This window comes from Misgurnus anguillicaudatus, chromosome 5 (genome assembly GCF_027580225.2).
Source record: "Misgurnus anguillicaudatus chromosome 5, ASM2758022v2, whole genome shotgun sequence".
NCBI lineage: Eukaryota > Metazoa > Chordata > Actinopteri > Cypriniformes > Cobitidae > Misgurnus > Misgurnus anguillicaudatus.
Window position 1 is genome coordinate 38,191,059 of NC_073341.2, and position 18,676 is coordinate 38,209,734.

At 35.4% G+C, this 18,676-nt stretch overlaps 2 protein-coding genes across 2 annotated transcripts in view; both read left to right on the forward strand.

Moving 5' to 3' along the window:
• The window catches only part of LOC129413607 (septin-2), a 39,536-nt gene extending 36,147 nt beyond the window's left edge, over window positions 1–3,389 (forward strand). Inside the window, exons 11-12 of the mRNA XM_073868134.1 lie at window positions 67–124; window positions 1,565–3,389. Of these exons, the coding sequence (XP_073724235.1) occupies window positions 67–124; window positions 1,565–1,633 (127 nt within the window). The 3' untranslated portion in view covers window positions 1,634–3,389. The remainder of the gene's footprint in view (window positions 1–66; window positions 125–1,564) is intronic.
• Window positions 3,390–8,921: 5,532 nt separating this feature from the next.
• septin5a (septin 5a) lies at window positions 8,922–18,666 on the forward strand. The gene is made up of 11 exons (XM_055167319.2): window positions 8,922–9,253; window positions 10,112–10,202; window positions 11,227–11,313; window positions 13,020–13,143; window positions 13,226–13,360; window positions 13,861–13,978; window positions 14,116–14,217; window positions 14,356–14,452; window positions 16,236–16,371; window positions 16,453–16,555; window positions 18,101–18,666. Exons 1-11 carry the CDS (start codon window positions 9,176–9,178, stop codon window positions 18,161–18,163), a joined length of 1,134 nt encoding a protein of 377 aa, XP_055023294.1. The 5' UTR covers window positions 8,922–9,175; the 3' UTR covers window positions 18,164–18,666.
• The last annotated feature ends 10 nt before the right edge of the window (window positions 18,667–18,676 follow it).

Sequence of the window (18,676 nt, forward strand, 5' to 3'; positions counted from 1 at the left end):
TAGATTTTGGCAGAAACAAAGTATCTTTAGGATACAAAATGTCATTTACAAAAATGTCTCTTACAGAGCGGCTGATGAAGAAGTTATGGACAAAGATCAGATTCTCCTGGAGAAGGAAGCTGAGGTGAGACACATTTAGTCAGAAATAAATGTTTGTTTATTCCATACTCTGGTTTGTTTTGAAGCGTCATTGCGTGTGTTAATGTCCGTGTGTAATTATAGTGTTGTTTTTCAGCCTATGGGAATGTATATCCCAGCCGGGTGCGGACACAATCCAAACAGTTTTTAAACATGCATGTCTACACAGGAAATGACATCAGCTTCCTGCTGTACAGAACAAACAAAATAGTCTTATTATAGCTTGTTGTGCTGTGTAGATGTGTGTGTTTTAAAAAAAAAACATTAATGTATTTACTGGGGTGTTTGTGGACAGACCCATTAGTTGGGTAATTGCGTTTAGATTTCACAGTTTTTGAAAATATACATGCAAAGATACAGGTCATTTAAAGTGCTTGAATCTATTTTATGCAATAAGTTTTCTGGAAAAAAAATCCATATTATTCCCTGTGTAGTGTAGGATAATATCATAAAAATTCTAGACTTTTTAAGCACACGTACTAAACTGTTGGCTTTAAATGCTTATATCTTCTGTATGTGAATGTTGATTTATACCAAAATGCTTTTTTGCATAATTGTGTTTGACACATGAAAACATCTCGCGTTACGTACGTAACTGTTGCTCCCTGAGAAGGGAACGAGACGCTGCGTCTCTCTTGCCATACTTCCTGCGTCCCTGTAACGCCGTCTTTGGCAATATTTCAGATAGTGATATACTTCCTGACTCCCGCATCACCCTGTCTTTGTCGTTAAGCCTCACCATTGGTTGAATTTGATATATACATTCAGACGCACTTACCCCTGGAGGCGTCCCCGAAGTGTCACCTCAGTGATGCAGCGCTAGTTCCTTCAAAAGGGAACTGGAACAATGTATCTAAAAAAGGTAGCACGATGTAACCTTGCTCTTACTTGAAATGTGTCCCCACATTTAGTCCTTGAATTTGAGGGTATTGGACCTGGAAAGTCCTTGAAAGTTCCATGAATTTGAAGTTAACTAAGGTGTGGGAATCCGGTTTATATATTTAAATATTTCAATACAGTGTTCATACTTTGTTGCTATTAAATTTATTTATAAAAAATGGACACCAAAAGTATTTAGATATGCCTGGTTTTGTTACATTTAGTTTAGAGATAAAGAGAGACAACGTTCATGCCAAGGAAACATCAAAACAACATGCAAAAATAGTCAATTGCATTGACAAAACCATAGATTTTGTTTTTAAAATGAAGACACTGTGATTTATGTTGTGGATTTGAACACTTTGTGGTTGTCAAACATTAACAGTTAATGTGCTGAATTGCACATATGTGGTCTTGACATCATTAATTTGTAGTCGCCACTTGCTTTGCAGTGACACTAAGACTTATATTTTTACGTCCATGTATTTTCTTTGGCTTTTGGTGTGTTTGCCGAAATGCATTAACTATATGCTCGTTTTTCTTGCAGCTGAGGCGCATGCAGCAGATGATCGCGCAGATGCAGGCGCAGATGAGGATGAAACCTGCAGATGACTAAGAGTCTGTGTGTGTTTGTTTTCTTGTACTGTATGCGTCTATTTGTGTGTTGTGGGAACAGAAAGTGCCATCAAGCAACGTTTGTACTCTTTATTTTTAAACACTATTTGCTTGTCTAATGTCATTAAATGTCATGTACTTGACCACTAATGTACCACAAGAATGACCTCTACACTGTCCATTATGATGTCGTGTAGTCAAACCTTTTTATCCAATCAGAGTAGACACTATTAATTTATATCGCCTTTAGTAAATCATGGCAAAAGTTGTAAAATGGTCAGGTTATTTGTTTCTTTAACCTGGACATATTTTTTTAAACAAAGATGGGAGCTTTTAATGTAGGGAAATGTATTTTAACATGCATCTAATTAAGTTTACAGTCTTACCAAATGTTTTTTATTTGCGTACATATCATACGTCCAAAACAGTAATGCATTCAGTCTATTTAAGTGTGTATTTGTGTATAGATGTGCATTTTGGACTTCATTCATCATTGGAGAAACATCGGCTGAGATTGAAGTAAGGTTTAGAGAAGATGCAGGTTTCTCTCAAGTCTTGAAATGAGTTCTGTTTTGAATCCGGTGGCTTAAACTCTTGGATTGGGCAGCGTTTCCCTCTAGTGGACAGTTTAGAAAAACTGAAAATATAGGGACAGTTCACCCAAAAATTTAAATTCTATCATCATTTTCTCAACCTCATGTTTGATATGTATACATTTCTTTGTTCTGATGAACATGAAAGAAGATATTTGAAGGGAAGTTTGTAACCAAATGATCATAAGCCCCATTCACTTCCATACTAGGAAAAAAGAATACTATAGAACGGTTTGGTTACATCAGAAAAATAAATGTATACAGGTTTTTAACAAGATGAGAGTGAGTTAATGATGACACAATTTTCATTTTTGGGTGAACTGTCTCTTTAAACTTCTCGCCACGATTGAACAATCTCATGTTTGATTCGTTTTAGTAATGTCATATATGATCACGTCTTTAATAAAGAGAATGGTTGTTAGGCTTAGAAAATGTTTATAAAAGTTCACCTTTCTTATTTTAAGAGTGTGAATGAAGTAATGGTACTAAAATGATGTTATGTGTTTATCACATCAGTGCATCATTGTCTCTCTTTGTCAAATCACAGAAATGCCTTAAATGTCCAGTAATGGTGCACACAACTTTAATCTCTTTATATATTTTCACAGCTTGGGGTCTTTCTTTTTTTGTGTCATGAGTTTTAACGCTTGCTTTTTACTTCCTCGTAATATTTTAGCATCTACTGCAAACTTGTTGGTCTTTGTTGACCATTTGAAACATTTTAACTTTAATTATATATTTTATGAGAACGGTACAAGACTTAAGATGTAAATCATGCTATAACATCACGACTGTGTTTATTTACAGTATTGTTATGAGTTATCTGCTCTATTTTTAAAGTATACTGTAAACACGCTGATTTTGTTTTGATGTATTTGTGGTTCAGCCCATTTATTTTGACTTGCTTATCTCCTCCTCGGGCCTTTTTTTTTTAAGAGTAATACAGTAATACATCTGTTTTAAATCTTACTTTTTGTACTTGCTCACGTTGAGAAATAAATAACTTTGAGTCATCTGAAGTGTCCATTTGCATTTTGAATCTTATTCTGAACCTTTGTGCTTAGATAATGATCTCGAAAAAAAATACAATCTTTTGTTTATGCATTTCTGGCTATGCAGACATGTTTTGTGTTAAGTGTAATAGTAAAATTTAACTTTTACAAAGTTGCATTTTGATTTTCTTTGCTGTGAGAAGCGTTAACGGTAAAATTGGGCGTGGCTTCGTTCGTGTTGCCACGCCTCCTCTTACGTCTGGGGTTCCCTGCAGGACTGAGCGCGAGACAGACGGAACCCGGACCTTTAGCCGGACCAGAGCATCAAAGACAGCCCTAAACATGACCACCAACATCCGATATAAAAGCAGGATGATCAAATCGGGTAATGAGAAAGCACCAGTCGGTTTTATTGTTGTGTTTGACTCTGTTTGAGCGGATAAAATGATGATTATTTCTGTCTTCATCTCTCGCGCATCTCCGCACCTGCTCCTGCATCTGACCCGCTACTGATGCTGATGCTGCGCTCACATGAAGAAGACAGCGAGGTGAGAAAGCAAAATAATACATCGTTTTCCTTCAGTTTTTATAATGAACAAACCACGAATCATACTAGGCTGTCAAAACGCGTGAAGTAAACGCAATCACATCCGGAATAAAGCGCGCTAGTTCATTTTTATACATGTTTTATACATCTTCCGTCTTATCATAAACATTTCTCTTCGTGTTTGAGCTTTGAAAGCGATAGGGCAGATTGTGCTGACGGTTTGTCACCCATCCTCAGCTGACGTACTTTGTTTCTCACGAGGGCATCAGAAGATCAGATGTCATGACGCGTGCTCATCCGTGCTCTGTCATACACGCGATTTCGGCTGAACGTGCGTTAAAAAAATGTGCAGTCTGCTGACTTTGAGCTCTGATGGAGGATGATAGTCCTGTATCTTTCTCAGGACGTCGCCATGGTTACAGCAGCAAGAGTGTGAGAGTGAGATTTGCTCATACGTCTAGGATCACAATCCTATATCAAACATCCTATATAATGTCGAGAGGTCTCGTGACTTAAGTTGTTGTGCACCATTACACATTGTGTATGTCAAGTCTTCGTATCATTTATAAAGAGCACAAAATAGTTTGACAAGTGCCGTATTGATGCATTTCCTCTGATGCAAGATTGTGGTATGGGTGGGGGTTTAAAGACTCTTTGTTATTAGCCAATAGACTCTGGACCATGATTTCCTGACTATTGCTATTCAGAGGCAGGTGGTATTAATGTGATATTGTGGTGTGAATGCATTTGAGTGCGATGAGATGTCAATATGTATGCTTGTTTTTCGCAGAAAAGTTCTTAAAACATTGCACATAAGTCTGCTACAGGACCATTTTGTCAACTTGTCAGATACTAAAAGCCAAGTAGAATGAGAATTACACCAGAAAACTTAGTAAACTCACCATAGTGTGATAAAACCAGCATCACTTATTTCAAGAGGCTCTTGTACCTGTATTAAATGTAGGCTACTGTAAGTCACTGTGGGTAAAACGTCTCCTAAAAGACTTGTTTTGCTGTGAGTTGAAATGGTTCAGAGGTTAGAGATTAACATGAACATACACTCACATGCAATAACTAGAAAGCCTACGCAAAAGCAGAAATGCAACAGTTAACACCCACATACACTCAGCGTGTCGATCTCTCTTGCTCTCTCTCTCTCTCTCTCTCTCATTGTAAATTCTCCATACCCTTGGCCGTGTTTGTCCCTCTTCTCTTTGTGGGTTTGTCTTCTCTGTCTCTGCATTGAGGTTTAATAACTTAATGGTCTGGAAGTTTGGCTGCCATTTGAGAAATGTCTTTATCTGTCTCTGAAAAGGTCACTACATTGAAATAGACTGTGGTGTGTTTCTATAGATGATATCTATGGGTTGTCTTGGCTCTTTTAGCGGCTTATGTACTGTGGCAGGCGGTTGAATTAAAGATTCTTTTGATCAATAAGTCTAATGGCTTGTGCTCAAATGCCACAGCGAGAAACATCCGTCTCAGCACCATGTCTCAGCATCGCTGATCATGAACGCATCACATTTTGTGTTTTTGGATGCTAACAGTTTGTGCCAGTGCAAACACCTCTTTTGCCGTTATAAAACTTCTGTCAGGATTTCCTAAAGACATGCACATTTATAGTTGCCTCTAAATTTTTATGGTGAATTAATTTATAATTTATAGCAACTCCTCGCCAGTCAGGAATTTGAATTTAATTGTAAATTTAAAGTCACAATGAAAATGAAATGAATATTCATTAGAATATTGTAAGTTTTTTTTTTTAGATTTATCTGTGCACTTCATTATAAAAAAAATGATGTGCCTTCATAATCTAAAATCTAAAATGCAAATCAAGTCCCATCCTAATTTTTTTCACTTGGATATACCTCACCACAGGAAAAAAGACAATAGCTACTTTTGTTTCATGCCAACTTTAAGTGCAACAATGTGTTTTGTGAAAAATAAGCACTGAAAATCGCATAGACAGAGGTATTTTTGCGCCTGACCTTAAAGGCGGGGTGCACGATTTTTGAGAAATGCTTTGGAAAAGTGGTTAAACTTTGTGCCGCATATCATGAAATATCCGCATATCAGGGGACATATCATGAAAATCTGACTTTTTTCATGTTTAACTGCTATAAATTGGTCCAACCTAGAAAATGTGAAAAAGATCAAACCAATAACTTAGTTTTGGTAAGCCATTCTCTGCAAGCATGTGAAAAAATAGCTCATTGAAATTTGGGTCCCCTTGTGATGTCAGAAGGGAATAATACCGCCCCTTAATCTGCACTATCCAACCACACCACTGCCATTTAGTGCAGAGATCAGCTCATTTGCATTTAAAAGGAAAACAGAGTTTTCCTTTTAAAGACAGAGTTATTTTTGCGACTGACCTTAAAGGCGGGGTGCACGATTTGTGAGAAACCCTTTGGAAAAGGGAACCGGGGCCAAGTACCAAAACACACTTGTAGCCAATCAGTAGTAAGAGGCATGTCTTCTAACCAACATCGTTGCCAACATTGGCTTTCAGCGATCGTGCACCCCGCCTTTAATGCATATGCATTTGTAGGAGTTTTTCTTTCAGATGGAAAAATTTTTTTAGGAAGGCAGGATTTAAATGAATCACGCAAGGCGATTAACTAAAGTTTGTGCTCATCAGTTTACTGGTGATTGCTTTATTTTTAATGATCAAAAAAGCATGTCTTAAGCCTTATAATGAGCAGATCGCTAAGGGAAAAGTAATATCACACCTTTTGTCTGTTGCACAAACAGTGAGCAAGACATTAAAGTTTAATGCTTAAAGGCTTTATCCAGAAGAAGAAAATCAATAGGAACAAACAACGCAAATTGGACAGCCATGGTCATTTTTGATGGGTTATTACAGGAGGTGTATTTCTTTCATACGATTATTAAAACATGTATATATGAAGTAAATACAACGCAGATAGTTAATGGTATGTGATGGTATATGGTTTGGTAGTTCCAGGTGGCACACAGAGCTGAGCTGACAGCTGGACAGTGAGGGCCTCTTGTTTTTCACTTTAAGGATGAAGAGGGGGGTGACCGGCGGGGACTATTGTGTCACTCTCTTTAGACATCTGCTCTCCTCTATTCACAAAATCTCATCTGGACCCCTCACCCCCTTACCAGCAAACCGATCATCTATATGCATGACTTTAATTTAATACCCCACCCATAAACCCTCTGAAGGGTCAGATCAGATGTAGATCTCAGTGCTGTTTTTGCTAATACAAGCATCACGATGGGAATCGTTCATGTTATTGATGATTGATCAGTTTGTCACCCATCACTGTTCACAAATTACTGATCTGGATTCGTTTTTGTTTTAATAGTTTTTATGGATAAACATGTATAAAGAAGCATTAAGTCAAAAAGGGACGAACCCAACGCGTTTGTAATTTAACCCATTCTGGGTTGTTTTAACCCATTGTTTGGTCAAATGTAAACATATTCTGGGTTAATTTAACCCAACGACTGGGTTTGTCCCCTTTTGACCCAACACTGAGCGAAATAACCCAGAGTGTTAAATGGGCAAAACGATTATCAAAATATAGACTAAGATATCACATAAACTATTTAGCAACCGTACATTATAAATAGAAAATTTTGTCTATCAGGACAGCACTGCCCTCAGTATGTGTATAAAAGTGCATTTTATTTGTATTATTTCTTATGTCGTTTGAATACTATGGAAGCCCATTTCCGCCACATAATAAAAAAAATCATGCTCTGGTAAAAGTCGAAATGGCTTTTAAAGTTGTAATTATGAGATAAAATTTCGAAATTATGAATTTTGAAGTCATATTTATGAGATAAAAAGTCGAAATTATGACTTTAACTTCCTAAGATCTGGATGTCCACATATGTGGACATCAAATTTTTTTTGTTGTTTGCACCATAATACTTAATTCTGTGTAACTGGAACCTGTTGTACACAAACGCGGACATTTACACTGCTTCATGTTCAAAAAAAATATTTTATTATTATATTTATTGGTTCTTTGTAACCCCAACGTAGCTGGAAGAAAATTGAAAAAAGACAAACCAAACCTCCAGTCTTAGGAGGTTAAAAGTCGAAAATATAAGATAAAATTTGAAATTATGATTTTTTTTCATAATTATGAATTTTAAAGCATAACTTTGGTGAATCATAAATTCGACTTTTTATCTCATAACTATGATTTACCAGAACATGATTTTTTTCTTATGTGGCAGAAATGGGCTTCCATAGAAAACTGTTAATGATTCCATTTTTTATAATCATTTTAATGCTGTAAGATATCTGACAAGCTTGTACTATCACAAAACGTTTGCTTTGGAGTTTGGTAAGACAAATTAATGTGAAAGTAGCTACGTAAAAACATTTCAACCTAGGATTTGTATGAACTTCCTAAAAAAATGCTGGGTTATTTTTAACCCAGTGTTGAGATGTGAGCCGCTCACATGCTTATATTTGACCCAACAATGGGTTAAAACAACCCAGCATATACAGTCGGCTAAATTACAACCCAGTGGGCTGGGTTCCTCCCTTTTTGACCCAACGCCCAACCTTTTTTTAGACTGCGAAGAGTCATCTAGTTTTTTCTACAAACGTATATACCTTACGAACAGCCTCATGTAAGATCTCGAGTCTATACATAAAAGTTTTCCTGCACTGCCCACAAGTGCATAAATGTTTGTCCAAAGTCATTAAACAGAAAGAGTTAATAGTCTTATTTTTGATTTGTAGAATAGCATAATAACCAATACTAATAATATGCACTATAAACTGAAATCTACATACATGTAAAAAAGTGTTTTAATTAAAATGCAATGTTTGTCAATGCAAGAGGAATTTGGAAAATGTACTAGACGACGCAAACTACGTCGCCTTATAAAGATAGGAAAACTCATTCGAAAAGTCACTGAGCTTTGCTGAAGTCTGTGGAAAAACTGTGTGCCAGTCTGGCAAGGGTTGATGGGTAGGGTGTGGCTCCATCTTACTAAATGTGTCTCACTCTCTCTAACACACACACACACACACACAGAGAAATTATTGCATAGCCGTCTGTTTATCCACTGTGGAAATAAGTGGGGGAGAAACGCACGACTAAATGAATGAGTGTTTTTATTCCCGGTTTCATCTGCCCCCCCTTTCCTGTCTGAAATTGCTTCCATACGTTTTTTTCTCTTTACGTTCTCTCTCTCTCTCTCTCTACCTTTTTTTTAAGCAATTCATTCACTGATGAGGAGACTCCAATGCCCGTCTGAACACTTAAGTGTAGGGATGTGTCATGAGCAGAGAGAAAAACAAAGAAAAGGGAAAATAAGCAGAGTGATAAACTGAGACAAAGAGAGAGAGAGAGACGCAGAGCGAAAAGGAGGATAGACAGGAGATTTTGTGGAGTGTTGCTCGAGTCGTTTGGCTTATGATGGACACCATGATGCTGCAGGAGAAACTGGTGGAGAAACTTCTGTGCCCTCGAACCCGAACCACTCGACAGAAGGTTGTGTGTTTATAGCCCTGTAATATATGTGTGTGTGTGTGTGTGTGTGTGTGTGTGTGTGTGTGTGTGTGTGTGTGTGTGTGTGTGTGTGTGTGTGTGTGTGTGTGTGTGTGTGTGTGTGAGTGTGTGTGTGTGTGTGTGTAAAAAGAGATGATGTAAAAAAAACTCAGTGGTTGTGTGTTTGATCCAGAGGGAACATGCATATCGATAAAAAACATATTTAGTGAATGCACTGTCATTTTGGGTAAAAGTACATGCACTCTCTCTCTGTCTCTCGCTCTCTCTCTCTCTCTCTGGGGTGAGATATGTCAGGTTTCTATTTCCAGACTGACAGACAGCGGAAGCACAAGCGAGATGCTCTGACTGTGAGATGACTATGTTTGGCTAAAGCTGAAGTGTGTAAAATGCTCTTTTCAGTCTGTGTCAATGGGACTGCTGGATTTATTTAGACTGAAACGGTTTCGCTATTTGGTTTACTGTATAAATGTCAATAATGTCAATGTCCACAAAGCCGAGCGGTTCTGACTGCCGTCCAGTTTCCGGCACAGTTGGTAGAGATACACAGCGGGTGCCTGAGCTTCTCGTGGTCGGGTATTTTACTGCCAGTATGATGGTTCACAGAAGTTCAGGCTTAAAGGAACAGTGCTTGCAAAATAATCAGTCTGTCATCATTCACTCACCTCGTGTCATTATAAAAAACATTTTCAGTGAACAGCAACAAAAGATGTTGTAAGAAAGAAACTTTATGTTGCATATTTTGTTCAGTAACCAGCTTAAGCACTGAAAATGAAAAAAAAATTTTTTATAAAAATAAATGTATTTTTATTTTCACCATCTCTTGGTCTCTCTCTTTCTTAGGATAAGCAGTATGTTGGCTTTGCTACACTTCCTAATCAGGTCCATAGGAAGTCAGTGAAGAAGGGTTTTGACTTTACTCTGATGGTGGCAGGTGAGATTATTATTTAATTTTCTGTCTATGGTCAATCATGTTTAACATGTCAATACATGCATACAACAGACAAAAATATGATTAGCTCAGTATGAAAACAATAGAAGTGGATAAAAAGAAAACCATTTGTTTATTTTTGCATGACTTTCAGACTATAAAGAAGCTAATATTTATTCTTATTTTATTATTTATCGGTTTCTACAGCATATTTATTTGTAGACAACAAAACAGTCCTTTTAGAAAAACGCAAAGCTTTTTTGTGATTGTTGCGGCACCTTTTCTTAAAAAACTACGATGGAATATGCGGGATATTTTATGCAATGAAATTGTGGGAACTTGCAAAAATTGTTTGCACTTAACTTTCTGCTAAGATATATGCGATTTTTGCTACGAAAATGTGGGGATTATGAAATCATGCAAGCCCCGCATATTTTTTGCACACGGAAGTCTGCAATTTATGCTGCAAAAGTGCGGCCCACACATAAATATGCGGACTTTGGCTGACTATGCGTTGAAGCATATGATCGCATAATCACGTTTTTCTCGAGGGACTGACAAAACCGCACAGGTATATTTGTAGCAATAGCCAACAATACATTGTATGGGTCAAAATTATCTGTGTTTATGAAAAGATCATGATCCATGAAGATATTTTGTAAATTTCCTGTAATAAAAAAAATATTTATTATTAGTAATATGTGTTGCTTAGGACAACTTTAAATGTGATTTTCTCAATATTTGGATTTTTTGCGCCCTCATATTCCAGATTTTCAAATAGTTGTGTCTCGGCCAAATATTGTCACAATCTAAAAAAACATATTTATTCAACTTTCAGATTATGTATAAATCACAATTTCCAAAAAATTACCCTTATGACTGGTTTTGTGGTTCAGGGTCACATTTCTGCAGATTGTTGTGTATCTTTATTGTCATTCTGCACATTAATATTTAACCCATGTATACATGTAGACTGTTATTTATACAATTCTAAAAAGAAATCCCAACATGTGTTTGTGTGTTTCAGGTGAATCTGGTTTGGGCAAATCTACTTTAGTTAACAGTCTCTTCCTCACAGATCTCTATAAAGACAGAAAATTACTTAATGCAGAAGGTAAGAATTCATCATCTATTCATCCTCATGTTTGTACACGCACTGCAAAAAATCACTTTCTTACTTCTTGTTTTCAATACAAATATCTAAAAATTCTTAAATCAGGATGCATTTTCTTAAAGGAATATTCCATTTTCTTAAAAGAAAAATCCAGATAATTTACTCACCACCGTGTCATCCAGGATGTTGATGTCTTTCTTTGTTCGGTCCAGAGGAAGTTGTGTTTTTTGAAGAAAACATTGCAGAATTTTTCTAATTTTAATGGACTTTATTAGAACCCAACATTTAATAATTAACTCAACACTTAACAGTTTTTTTCAACGGAGTTTCAAAGGACTATAAACAATCCCAAACGAGGCATAAGGGTCTTTTCTAGCGAAACGATTGTCATTTTTGACAAGAAAAAAATATATATATACTTTTAAACTACAACTTTTCGTCAAAGTCCGGTCCAGCGCGACCTAGCGTAAATGCGTAGTGACGTAGGGAGGTCACTTGTTACATATATAAAACGCACATTTGCGGACCATTTTAAACAATAAACTGCCACAAAGTCATTAATTAGTATCAGTTGACATACAACAATGTCGGAACGGTCCTCTTTCAAGATGCTTGTAAACACTGGGGCGGAGTTTTGCGTTCGTCCTCTTTGACCTCTTGACGTCATGACGTATTGCGGTGACGTAGTGGGGTCAGCTGGCGCATCACGACCGGATCTACACGACGAGAAGTTGTGCTTTGGGGGTGTATATTTGTTATTTTTCTTGTCAAGAATGACACTTGTTTTGCTGGATAGGACCCTTGTGCCTCGTGTGGGATTGTTTGTGGTCCTTTGAAGCTCCGTTGAAAAAAACTGTTAAGTGTTGAGTTGGGTATTGAATGTTGGGTTCTATTAAAGTCCATTAAAATTAGTATATTTCTAGTATATTTCTATTACATAATTTCTTCTCAACTGAACAAAGAAAGACATCAACATCTTGGATGACATGGTGGTGAGTAAATTATCTGGATTTTTCTTTTAAGAAAATTGACTAATCCTTTAATGAGCAAATTGACTAAAGAACATAAGTCTAGTTTTTAGACAAAATGTCTTAGTGAATTTTTGCTTAAAACCATCAAAAATAAATGCTAATAGAGTAAGAAAACTTTTCTAGATTTTTCCTAAAAAAAATTAAGAAAAATTCAAGATTTTTTTCTTACCCCTGGCAGATAGTTTTGCTTGTTTCAAGCACAAAAATTAGACTTATTTTCTTACACTGCAAAAAATACTTTCTTACTTAGTGTTTTTTTTCTTGTTTTCAGTACAAATATCTTAAATTAAGATGCTTTTTACTGATGAGCAAAAACAAACCAAGAAAATAAGTTGTGCATAAAACAAGCAAAAAAATCTGCCAATGGGGTAATCAAATGTTTCTTGAATGTTTCTTGAATTTAGTGTTTAAGAATAATGTTCAAGATTTTTTTACTTACCCCATTTTGTTTTTTTTTTTTGTTTTTTGCTTGTTTTATGCACAAAATCACTTAAATTTGATATTTTTACTGAAAACAAAGGAATGTTTTCTTGAAAATAATTTTTTGCAGTGTACAAAGAAATTTTCCTATTTTTTAATTTTGCAGTGCACCTGTACACCTGTGGAGAATATAATATATATGTTTAACTCTTTAGTAACTCTTCTCCTGCCATGTGGGTATTTTTCTGGTAACAGAACGTATAAACCAGACAGTTGAGATCACCAAACACACAGTTGACATCGAAGAGAAAGGAGTTAAACTCAAGCTCACTATAGTGGACACGCCGGGGTTTGGAGACGCTGTTAATAATAATGAGTGGTGAGAAAGTTTACTGAATACTAACAGTATTGTTTCTGAATGCTTATTGGTCGCTTATTGGTGTATATGTGTGTGTTTGCAGTTGGAAACCCATCACAGATTACATCGATCAACAGTTTGAGCAATACTTCAGAGATGAGAGCGGACTCAACAGAAAGAATATTTTAGATAACAGAGTCCACTGCTGTCTGTATTTCATACCGCCGTTTGGACACGGGTACGTGTGACACATCGAGTGTGTGGGTTCATGTGTATGATCATGTTTTAATTTGCAGTGGAGTAGCAACCATTATGGTAAATGCTACCTCATTAATATTCATGAGCCAAGCTGTTAAAGTGTCATAACTGGATCTCCCCACACATTCGGGCATTTTTAGGAGAATAAAGTAATGCGTAAGAATTTTTGAAGATTATTGATTAAGAATTTGTACATATTTTACAAGTTGGCTGATTCATATGACTTCGTCCAAAGTGAATCATACAAAAACATACGATTGTAATAAAACCGGGCCCTAACCCCAACATCACTGGGGCAAAAGCAAAATGTACAAATGTGGTCATACGAATTAATACGAAATTAGCCACCTTGTAAATGCGTATGAATTGCCATGAGATACCGACGGGTTTATGGTTAATATTATTATTATATGTATATGATGATATGAAATATTACTGCATTAATGTCATATCAGACTCATTGTCAAATTTGCTGTGTAGTTTGCGGCCGGTGGATGTGGAGTTCATGAAGGCTTTACATGAAAAAGTGAATATTATTCCTCTGATATCTAAAGCGGACTGCCTCACCCCAAATGAAGTGAAAAAACTCAAGGACAGGGTAAATTAACTTTGTCTTATAATAAAATAAACCAATACACTTATAAAGTGTGATTTAAACACATCTGATTTAGTTACTAATCCAGATGAGCAACAGAAGTGTTTGTTGACAGTCTTATGTTTGTGGTCCATCTGCAGGTACGAGATGAGATCGAGCGCTTCGGGATTAAAGTCTATCAGTTTCCAGAATGTGATTCTGATGAAGAGGAGGAGTTTAAACAGATGGACAAAGAGCTGAAGGTCAGATGAATGTTTTCAATCACTCTTGATTCTTCATGATCCATCTACGAATTTTAGTCCCCTGATCAGGTCTAAGTGATATTATTATTGGTGATCATTAATTATTGAATGTAATGTGTGTGTGTGTGTGTACTTTAGGAGTGTACTCCATTTGCTGTCATTGGCAGTAATACAGTAGTAGAGGCCAGAGGTCAGCGGGTCAGAGGTCGTCTATACCCCTGGGGTATTGTTGAAGGTCAGTGTGATCTGAGTGTTTGTGTGTTCACATCTTATTTTCTATAAAGCGTGTAAGATTAGTTGTGTGTCCCAGTCATGGCACATATTAATTGGTGACCGGATAGGGCAGTTTATTATTTCACATGTGCATGTGTTGCCCTTCGTGTCTTTTTGGGTTGGGTTGTGTTGGTTCTACAATAATTCATTAGCAATATCTAAGTTTCTAACATTTGTGACCCTGGACCACAAAGCCAGTCTTAAGTTGCATGGGTATATACTGTATATACATTGTATGGGTCAAAATTATCAATATTTTATGCCAAAAATCATTAGGATATTAAGTTAAGATTATGTTCCATGAAAATATTTTGTACATTTTCTACTGTAAATATATATAAAAAATATTTATTGTTACACTGCAAAAAAAGATTTTCAAGAAAACATTTTTTTCTGTAAAAATATCAAAGTATGCTTTTTCTTAATGAGCAAAAAGACCCAAAAAAGAATAAGTCTAGTTTTTAGATCAAAAATATCAAATTTAAGTGATTTTGTGCATAAAACAAGCAAAAAAAAATCTGCCAATGGGGTAAGCAAATATTTCTTGATTTTTTCTTGAATGTAGTGTTTAAGAAAAATGTTCAAGATTTTTTTGCTTACCCCATTGGCAGATTTTTAAATTTTTTTGCTTGTTTTATGCACAAAATCACTTACATTTGATATTTTTGGTCTAAAAACTAGATTTATTTCCTTGGGTCGTTTTGCTCATAAAGAAAAAGCATCTTAATTTAAAAATGTTTAAATATTTTTACCTGAAAACCAGATTTTTTTTCTTGAAAATCATTTTTTGCAGTGTAGTAATATGTGTTGCTAAGGACTTTATTTAAAGGCAATTTTCTCAATATTTTTATTTTTTGCACCCTCAGATTCCAGATTTTTAAATAGTTGTATCTCAGCCAAATATGATCCTTTCCTAACTAACCAAACATCACAGAAAAGCATATTTATTAAATAAACTTTTACTGATTTTGTTGTTCAGGGTCACACAGTAGTCTCCGTGCCGGCATGTTGATTTCATTGTATGTTTTATACTGGGGTAGTAATATATGTAAAAAGTTTATCAGAGTATAAAGACGTTTATAAAGCTACACTATCAGAAAAAAAGTTTAAAAAAATTCCCAGGTTGTCACTGGGGGCAGTACCTTTTAAAAAGTTTCTACTATGTACCATTTGGTACCAATATCCACCTGTAAGGTTAAACCCATTCTTGGGTACTAATATGGACTCCTTTAGGTGCAAAGGTGTACTTTTTGAAAGGGTAGTGCACCTTAGTGACACTTAGGGGGCGTGCACACCAAAGCTTTTACGCCCGCGGCTGGCGCGTGTTTTCAATTGTTTCCAATGGAAGCTCAGCGTTTTTCCAAATAAGCCAGCAGCTAGCGTTTTTTTTCCGCACTGAAAGCCGGCACTCGAGAGTTGAAAGAGATTAAATTTTGGGTGAAAAGCTCCGCTCGTCAATGTCAGTTCTCACACTCCCTTCCAATCACAAGGGAAGAGGGGCTGGTCAAGTATCACAACAACCAACCGGCTCACAGCTCAAGTATCACAGCTACCAAAGCGCTCGCCCTGAAGAAACCTGGCGCCCAGCTGAAAAAACAGCTGGGATTCGACGTCCTCCTTGCATGGCGTTTCTGCCGCGTTTAAAAGTTTTGGTGTGTACTAAGAGATGATATTTTGACATTGTATGTCAAATGTCTATCGTGTTTATTGTGGCAAACTAAAGTGTTTTATTGTGTTTTCTTCAGTGGAGAATCAGACTCACTGTGACTTTGTAAAGTTGAGAAACATGTTGATTCGCTCTCACATGCACGACCTGAAGGATGTGACGTGTGATGTACATTATGAAAACTACAGGGCTCACTGCATACAGGAGATGACCAGGTGTGTATATAAATGTGTGTTACTTACTTGCATGTGAGATAAAAAGATATCAATAATATAATATGTGTTTGTGCATTACAGTAAACTTGCTCAGGATAACCGTACAGACAGTCCATTACCCATCCTACCCCTGCCGACACCAGACGTGGAGACAGAGAAACTCATCAAGATGAAAGATGAAGAGGTACAGTACAAAATCAACTTGCATATTTTATGTCATCTCAAATACATTTGTTTACAGTACTGTAAAATAATTTTTATTTTATAAAAAAAATGTATTCAGCTTTTTTAGTGCTGGGCAAAGATTAATCGCGATTAATCGCATACAAAATAAAAGTGAATTTTTGCATAATATATGTGTCTGTGCTGTGTGTAATTATTATGTATATTTAAACACAGACACATATATATATATACATTTCAGAACATTTTTATTATATATCCATTTATATATACAGTATATATATATATATATATATATATATATATATATATATATATATATATATATATATATATATATATATATATATATATAATATTATATATATAATATTATATATATATATATATAAATAAAATATAATATATATATATATATATAAAATATAAATATATATTTTATATAAATATATATATATAAAATCCATTTATATATATATATATATATATATATATATATATATATATATATAATATATATAAAATATTTAAAAAATATAAATAAATATTTATACACATGTAAATGTTTCTTAAAAACATACATGAATGTGTGTATATTTATGTATACATAATGATTATACACAGCGCACACTCATATCTTGTGCAAAAAAATCACTTTTATTTTGTACGTGATTAATCGCGATTAATCTTTGCCCAGCACTAGTTTTATTATTTAATAGCCAATATAATATTTAAAGCCACACTCCAGCCAAATATCAAAATAACCCCATGATTTCCTCACCCTCAAGCCATCTGAGATACACATGTCCATCATCTTTTAGACTAACACATTTGGAGTTATTTTAGTAAATGTCCTTGGTCTTCCAAGCTTATAATGGTAGAAAACAGGTATCAGGGAACAACTTCTGACTTTAAACGGTAGATGGATGCACTGACTTTAAAGTGCATCCATCCTTCACAGAAGTAATTCACACGGCTGCAAGGGGTTAATAAAGGTCTTCTGTGGGTAATCGATGCGATTGTGTTAGAAACATATCCATATTTCAAACTTTATAAAGAGTTATAACTCGCTTCTGGGAACGGCAACATCTTGGATTCATGAGAGTCACTGCACTAAAAATCTTTCGTGACTAGAGATGGCATCGCTACTGAAAGCTAGTTTATAAAGTTTGAAATATGGATATTTTTCTTCGAAAATCTCTTCGAAATCTCACCTGCAGAAAAGTTTTTTTTTAACTCATTGAAGCTTGTGTGGATTACTTCTGTGAAGAATGGATGCAATTTTGGGGGTTTCAAGTCAGAAGTTGTTCCCTGATCCCTGTTTTCTCCCTTTATAAGCTTGGAAAAGCAATGACGTTTTCTAAAATAACTCTGAATGTGTTCGTCTGAAAGACGATGGACATATGTATCTTGGATTAATTAAGGGTGAGTAAATCATGGAGTAATTTTTATATTTGACTGAATTATCGCTTTAATAGCTTTTTTAATACTACTATTTTTTTACAAATGTGAATTTCATGACTCACAATTCGTTTTGTATCTGCAGCTCAAGAGAATGCAAGAGATGCTCGAAAAAATGCAACAACAGATGCATGAGAAAGACCAGTGATACACACACACATTGCAGATGTGAATGCATTTAAATTATACTGTACAAATATTATATCTACAGGTCTGTCCATCAGACACACACTGATATATGTTTGCTGTATGTTCATTGCCTGGTGCTTCTTTCTGCCTGAATCAAATACAGTGCAGCTGTTATGTGACATTATTATGTGATAATGATAAACACTATTGGCGACGAGGGTCGTAAGTAAACCCGTTTACAATTAACTTAAATTAACTTTTAAAGTATCTAATTTATATGGAGGTTTTTATTTGCTTAGCAAGATGAATGTGTAAGTTGTTTAGAGAAAGACTTTTCTGGAACAGTGCTAAAGTTTATTCATATGAACAAATGTGTTTGAGAGAGAGAGAGAGAGAGAGAGAGAGAGAGTTTTGCTATGAATTTGTTAGATTTCTGCTCAGTTTTGTTTAGTGCTTGAACTCAGTGAATGTGAATATAAAGTTCAAATTATTGTTATCAATAAACTCTCTGTTCTGGCTGAAGATCTTTGTT